The 8,242-nt window shown below is 31.4% G+C and overlaps 1 protein-coding gene across 2 annotated transcripts in view; it reads left to right on the top strand.

The window, feature by feature from the left end:
• The window catches only part of LOC115211934, a 31,224-nt gene extending 23,187 nt beyond the window's left edge, over positions 1-8,037 (top strand). For both annotated transcript variants that reach the window (XM_036503426.1, XM_029780685.2), the window contains 5 exons: positions 2,977-3,176; positions 3,916-4,005; positions 4,967-5,078; positions 6,344-6,711; positions 7,387-8,037. In XM_036503426.1, the coding sequence (XP_036359319.1) occupies positions 2,977-3,176; positions 3,916-4,005; positions 4,967-5,078; positions 6,344-6,699 (758 nt within the window). In that variant the 3' untranslated portion in view covers positions 6,700-6,711; positions 7,387-8,037. The remainder of the gene's footprint in view (positions 1-2,976; positions 3,177-3,915; positions 4,006-4,966; positions 5,079-6,343; positions 6,712-7,386) is intronic.
• The last annotated feature ends 205 nt before the right edge of the window (positions 8,038-8,242 follow it).

Below are 8,242 nucleotides of genomic sequence, written 5' to 3' on the forward strand. Positions count from 1 at the left end.
TGAGGTTGATGTCTTCAACTAGTCCCTTCCCCCCAAATTTCAGACCTTGTACCTTTAGCAGAAAGGATTATAATAATAATAATAATGATAATAATAATAATAATAATAATAATAATAATAATTATTATTATTATTATTATTATTATTATTATTATTATTATTATTATTATTATTATTATTATTATTATTATTATTATTATTATATTATTATTATTATTATTATTATTATTATTATTATTATTATTATATTATTATTATTAAGGTAGTGAGCTGGCAGAATTGTTAGCATGCTGGGCAAAATGCCTAGTGATATTTCGTCTGTCATTATGTTCTGAGTTCAAATTCTGCCACGGTTGACTTTGCCTTTCATCCTTTTGGGGTTGATAAATTAAGTACCAGTTGTGTACTGGGGTTGATCTAATCGACTGGCTCCTTCCCCCCAAAATTGAGGACTTGTTCCTTTAGTAGAAAGGATTATTATTATTAGTAAGGTGGGGAGCTGGCAGAATCGTTAGCATGCTGAGCAAAATACTTAGTGGTGTTTTGTCTGTCCTTGTGTTCTGAGTTCAAATTCTGCTGAGGTTGACTTTGCCTTTCATCCTTTCAGGGTCAATGGATTAAGTACTGGTGAAACACTGGGGTCGATGTAATCAACTAGTTCCCTCCCCACCAAATTCCAGACCTTGTGCCTTCAGTAGAAAGGATTATTATTATTATTATTAAGGTGGTGAGTTGGTGGACTTTGTCTGTCTTAGTGGAACTTAGGTTGTCTTCGCATTGAGTTCAGATTTTGTTGACTGTGTCTTTTGTATGAAACATAGTGTTTCAAAGACTACATTATCCAGTGTGTTCTTCAGTTTTTAAAACTGGTTGGCTGTTATTTGGGTCTGATTTAGCTGCTATTTCTGCCAGGTCAAGTGACTCTGTAGAAGTTTCCTTGTTGCTTTAGTGGACTGTAATGTTTTGTTTAGAGGTGTGTCTTTCATATAAAACAAACGACAAATTTTCTTACTATTGTTTAGTCTTGAAATTCTATCGGACTCCTATTTAAGAAGAGCTAATTAAATATTTTATTGATAAGATTCCACAAATCTGTACTATGGTAATGTCTATGGTTTTCATTTTTCATGTTGGCATGGATAAATACTTTCAATAGTCAAGATAGTAAAGCATTGAAATGTCTTATAGTTTATTGGCATTGTTCATATTTCTAGCCATCATCACTAATTGCACTCATGATTCAGTTTTGTATCCTGTGTTCTCATTGAGGTGCAGCGTTTTTGAATATCAAAAACATTTGTGCTTCATCAAGATTAAGGAAGATAGATACTTTAGAAAGCAATAGCAATTATATATTTACCAAATCAGTTTCATGTTTGACTGGATATTTGGTAATGCTTATAGAGGTATTTGTTAGGTACTTGTATGTATCATTGTTATTGTTAGAGCACTGGATAGTAGCAATTAGTAGCACATTCTTCTAGTGTCAGGAAAATAATGTTAAAGTTGAGCCTTTCAGCTTTACTTCTTCTCACCAAAACTCAGGAGCTTGTGCCCAAGTTGGAAATTGTTATTGTTTTTGTTCAGATAATTTCTAACATATGTACAAGGTCCAGTATTTGAAAGAATGAGAGGTGAAGTTAACCTTGGTTGGATCTGAACCCAGAATATAAAGAGTCAGAACATATGCCATAAGACATATTTGTCCAACATTCTAATGATTCTGTTAATACCTGCTCTAACTTAACAAAATATACTCAATGCTACATTCTTTTCCAGATGTTTTTTGGTTGGGCAATATTTATCCATTTCTGGGTATTTGATGAAGCTGGTATAGTTTAAAAAAAAAACAGTTTTGAAATTTATAACTTGGGATAACACCAGCATGTAAAACAATAGTTTAGATAGTGTTTAATATTCATTATAGGAAGCATTAAAAAGCTAAGGCTAAGTAAAAATAATAAAGATATGTTAGCTAATATTGTTTTATTCTTCATTGACTTATTTCTACTTAACTTTATAAGCATTCCCTGCATTATATATGTTAGCATGTACTCAACTACTCAAATTTTTACTTTGACCTAGAAGCCTAGTAATTTTAAATGTAATCTGGTTTCTACTTCTGAATAACAGACTAGTCACATTCTTATTAGTTGCTGTGTTTGTTGGTATTTCAAGTTCATTTGCATAATATATATTACAGCTATTCTAAATGCTGTGGATTAGTTATAACTTTTTAGTGAATTGAGTCCTTCATTTACTGCACTTTATTTAAATCTTCAACATTGGGAGCAAGCTGGCACATAAGCAAATACTTAGTGGCATTTTGTCTGTCTTTATGTTCTGAATTCAAATTCTGCCTAGGTTGACTTTTATCTCTCGTCCTTTTTGGGTTGATGTAATTGACTTAACCCCTCCCCTAAACTTGCTGGTTTTGTGCTAATATTTGAAACCAATATTTTTAATGCCCTTGGAGAAGTATGAATGTCATGATTTCTGTCTTCTCATAAGTTAATGCTGATGACTTATTTGACTAGATTCATCACACTTAAACTATCACTCAAATTAGAAAGTTCTATCTTCCTTCCATTAGATTTAATACAGACAACCTTTTTTGAGAAGTGGGCCACATGAAATATGGCCCATTATTAGATGGGCATCACTACTAAAACAAAATTTGACGCTAATTTTTCATTAGGCATGTCATTCAAAAAGTCCTGCGCACCACAAATTGTCCATGACTGGTTTAAATATTCTTTTACAAATATCCCCAGTCATTTGTAAACATACTTTGGATAATATGCTCAATACACTGATTCTTGAGTGCCTTTCCCTGATTTCCTTTGTGTCCCATTTTTTACTGCAGACTTAGGCCTGTAGAGATTCTCCTAACTTAACATAAAAATAAAATAAATTCCTTATCTAAATATAAATTCTTTTGTTTCATCTTTTCCTTTCTGAATTTTGTTTTTCAAGGTGCATCTCATCAGATAATAGCTCGCCGCTGTGTTGCTTCCAGGACTGATGAGGAACTGCTTGCTATTGATTCTGACGGCAACAACTATCTCCATGCTGCTGTGTGCGTAACTGATGTTAACATGGTTAAAGCTCTTCTTGAGAGAATTAAACGGATTAAAAAAATTGAAATAATTAATGACTGCAATTCTTTAAACCAAGTAAGTTTTTCTCTTCAACCTCATATTTTTAAAAATATCCTACTCTTCTTCTCTTATAGGCACAGGTACATCTCTTGATCATCTTGTAAAGAAAGAAAAATCTAGTTTCGATAAACCTACATGAAATATATCTTTCATAAACGTTCTGAAATATGTCAACTCAAACAACTGTTTAGCTTTGTCTTTGAAACAAGCCTTTTCTTTTTTTTTCATCTTTTTCAACTTCTCTGAATTTATTTTCTTCTAATTAAGTGCAGGAGTGACTGTGTGGTAAGTAGCTTGCTTACCAACCACATGGTTCTGGGTTTAGTCCTACTGCGTGGCACCTTGGGCAAGTGTCTTCTGCTATAGCCTCGGGCTAACCAAAGCCTTGTGAGTGGATTTAGTAGATGGAAACAAATTCACATAGGGGAACTTCTTGGTCTCTATGGACGTTTGCATGGATTTATTGAGTTTAGGAAGTAGTCTTATTCAGTTACAAGTTGACTTTCACCATCAAACAGCTACATTGTTTAAATGAGGATAATTATTGTAGTGATGAATTATAATAATTAATTCAGTATGTTATTGTGGCTAGTTAATATTATTGAATCTAAATTCATCCTCTTCAAACACTCTATCAATTTAAACTATCCAGTTGCTATTTATTATCATGAAATGTCAACTAACATGATCATTCACATCTTACTGAACATTTCAATGATTAAATATATCTTTATTTTCTTTGTTTTTAAAATAGACACCATTATATTTAGCTGTATTTTATAATAAGCCAGCTGTTGTGTGTGAACTAGTGCGCAATGGTGCCAATCCAAACATACCTGGAGAGGTAAGTAAACTTGTTATACATTTTCTAATATATTCAATGTTCTGCACACCTAACAGATGCAGGTCTTGTAGAATTACTGCCATCAACCTTCAGTACAGAAGACCAGAATGTAATAACTTTATCAATGAAAATACCACTTTAATTATTTAATACAAAGATTAATTTAATAAATAATCAATAAGGATATTACATAAAGACTGTCATCATTGAAATGTGAACATCAACTGAAACAGATAAATACTTCTGTTCCTGAAATATATGATTATTATAATTGGCTATCATTATATACACTACTGTTGAAGTAGTAAAACTAAGATTGGCTTTACATACACTTTTACTGCTTACATTGACAAAGATCAAGGGTCACTTTTGAATATGTTCTTTGCTTACAGGTTGCAGTAATTTTTTCAGTGTATTTTACACTGCAATTATAATAAATCTAATTGAACACGTCTATATATAACACTATCATTAAACAAAGTCACTGTATATAAGACATATTTTACTGGAATTTCATAGCCCATCACAAGTAGTGCACATTATACTCAAGTACGTTTTATACACAAATAAATATATAGGTATTTGATACTGAAATTAATCCTATCAAATCTCAACATACTAAACTATTATGCGCAAAGATAACTTCATTAATTTTAGATAAATCTCTGCTAATCATAGATGTCTTTTGTGTATATAAATCCAAAATTTTCTTGATGTGTGTTATAATAAAATGATCCTATGTAGAATGAAAATGACTGTAAATCTCATTCAAATTTAAAGTTATGTAGCCAAATATTTTTGAATGAATTGTTGAATACATCAGTATAACAAACATTTTAGAAAGAAAAAGTTGCAAGAAGAATGACAGGAGAAATTGTGTTTTTATAGTTTTCTGTCTTTTTGTAATTTGTTGCAAATCTTTAATCAACATTTCATTTTATTTCTGGTAAAAAAAAATCAGAAACGACGCAGTGCTCTACATTGTGCAGCCACACAGGGGAAAGAGTTCAACCTAACATTGAAACAACTCTTTGAATCAAAGAAAATTGATCCAAACATTAAGAACTGTGATGGTAAGGGAAATTTCAATCAAAATCTACATGTATAGTTTAGAAAGAATCAAATTCTGAATTATTTTAAATTCACTGAAATTTCCTTAAAAAATTAATGAAAAACAAAATTAGTAATAAATGCTATACATTTACAAAATTCATTAGAAAATACAATATCAGTGAAAATAATTAAGATAAAGAATGTCATATTTCAGTTATTTTTCTTCCTGTTTTATATCCATTTCTCCATGTCAGCAAAAGCTGAATTATTTTAGTTGGATTAATTATTTTTACTGTTTGATGCTTTTACTTCATCATTAACCATTAATTTTGTAAGAATAGAATGTGTTTTGTTAGTCAAGTAAACTTAACTGAGCAGTCTTTTTTTTTTTGCCTAGAATGCAACACTGGTCATTGTTGTTATTGTCATCATTCTCCTTCTCCTCCTCCTCCCATTTTTTTGCATACAGGCATTAGTTGTGTAGATCCCCTCTAGTGTTTGGCCACTTATTGTGGTCCATTGTGGCTACCTTCATGCAATCCAGCTTTAATTTAATTGGTCTTTCTTTACTGCATACTTTCTCCACCCAGATATCTTGACATCTCTTCAGTTGTCCATACCAGTGCAATTTTCTTGCTTGCACACTATTATTGGTTCCCCTAATACTCATCTTTCTCCTGGCTCTGCTCCATTGTTCAATCATACTGACACCACGTGCCCAGCAGAGCTTGCTCATTTCATTTCTCTCCAACCTTTGCATATCCTCCACATTCAACTCCCATGTCTTGCTACCCTGCCTCATAGTATTTGGTACACAAGTGTCATACAGTCTGGGAGCACTATGTTGCCAATAAGGGTAATGATTCCTTGAAATTTCCCCACTATATCCTTACTCTGGCTGCTATGTTTTTTGAACATCCACCATCACTATTGATTAAGTCATCTTGGTAAAAGGAGCTGTTTAACTACATCTTGCAACTCTTCTGAGCAGTTGAATGATTGCCTTTCATTAGTGCTTTTGTTGCTTACTGCTCTTGTACGTGTTTTAAATACAAATTTTTCCTTCTGTGTCAGCCTTCCTCAGATCCCACTGCATCTTTTGTAGACTATTAGTTTGCATTGGGTTCACAGTATCAAATTCCTGTTTACTTGTTTTCTATATATCAAGATTGACCATTTGTTTGATGATAGTAGAATTCTGTTTTATTCTCTACTCTCTAAGTTGTGTTATATAATTGAAGATGTTTTCATAGCTTGCTTATGCTGCCATGTTTATTTTATCCAGGACTAACACCACTGCTCTGTGCCATAATGGAACATGGAAAAATTGTCTCCAGAAATAATAAAAATGTCATGATTGACAACTGTGTTAATGTGTCATTGTTACTGAAGAATGGTGCTGATCCAGAGGTATATGATGGCCGAAATGGTATGACACCCCTGATGCATGCAATTGAACGCAAAGACATTAATTTAATAGAAGCAATTGTGAAACATGTAGATCCTGCAAAATTTCAGAAAATGCTCTCAGCAAGAACATTTAGCGAAAGAACATGTAGTATGATTGCTGAAGAATTACAAAATAAATTTGACCCTAGTGTGTATCGGAAGCTGACCAGTATTTTGTCACTCAACAAATGATTCTGCCATTTGGTATGTTTATGAAGAAATCTTTCTAATTACCATTATTGTTTTATCTTTATTGTTACTCTGTCATCTGCCTCTGGTTGATGGCCATGTGACACCTTATATCATAACTAATTAGAATGACTGACATGTGTGCATATTTAAAAATGCATTATGATATCATGATATCACAGTACAGAGACACTTCTTAAAGTCATGGTTTTAATGAAAAATTGATAAGAAAAATTTTTTTCTAAATGTATTCAGAACTTTGTTTTATTAATGGCTTATAGTTAACTAGTGTAATAATTTACATCACTTTTTAGTTTTAATTTCTACTTGTTTATTATGTTTGATTTTCTTAAAACAAATAATGTTTACCTAAACTTGAAATTAGGTAAAATTTTGGTATAAAATATTTATGACTTTTCTTCAATTCTACATCAATAATTAAAATACTGATTTCTAAAATAATCTTCATCTTGGTTGTCATTTGGCAACATATGAGAAAGCAACTTCTAAATAAAACTTGTTTTGTGAGAGCTTCACTAACCGAAACCTGTAAATCTCAGATAATCTTACGTAAGAATAGTAATTTCAGTGTCAGATAGATTTCTGTTGTAGTTTCAGTCTTCCCTTCAATTCTAAAGATGTAATATGCTACATTTTTTTACATTGTACTTTCTTTTCTTATTCTTTCAGCATTTTGGCAGAAATTGTTATTGGTGAACCCCTGAGTTGAAGTTTTCTGTTAAATGCTGTGAATCTGTGAGCAGCTATCAGTCTTCCCTAACAGTTAGCTCAGAAACGACGGCATCTGTTTATATATGTACTTGCTGTATGTGGTGATCCCAAATACATATAGAGTACAGACAGATATGGTAAAAGCATGTACAGAATTGAAGCATGTGGTTTGTCTTCATGAATCACTTGTTTGTAAGGAACAATTTGTTTCTTTGTAAATAACATTTCTTACTGTAGATTTGAACTGAAGAAATTCTTTTTGTGCTGTATATTAATCTCTTATATGATCTGTGTATATGTTAATAATATGTGTGTGTATGTATGTGCATTAAAATAACTTTGTGTGCTTGTATTTCCATATCTACTGTTGGTAATTTGAAAATCATCTTTTAAATAGTTTATATTTCTTTGTAGACACTCTGTTTTGATCTCTGCAAAAATGCAGTTTTGTGTGTGAAATATATCAATAGGGCTAAATAGAGTTTTCTTAGATGTTTAGTTTCAGTTTTAAGAAAACATTCCTTTCTAGATAATTTATTATTCTTATTCTCTTTTTATTATTTTAAACATTTTTTTAATGTTTTCCTAATAAACTACAGTTTATCTTAATATTTTTGATGTTGTTTTATTTCACCAAAGCTTTCTTTTTTTAAATAGATGGACTAGTAGTTTAAATGTATCTAAGAGTTAACCGTGAATACTGCAGCAGAACTCTTTTCATTTATTTAGCAAGTCTATGTAATTTAAACATTACCCTTGCCCTCTAAATTTTTATATTGTTTATAACAGGTTTTGTATTTAGATGAAATAAAAA

The sequence above is a fragment of the Octopus sinensis genome, linkage group LG5 (genome assembly GCF_006345805.1).
Source record: "Octopus sinensis linkage group LG5, ASM634580v1, whole genome shotgun sequence".
Classification (NCBI taxonomy): Eukaryota; Metazoa; Mollusca; class Cephalopoda; order Octopoda; family Octopodidae; genus Octopus; species Octopus sinensis.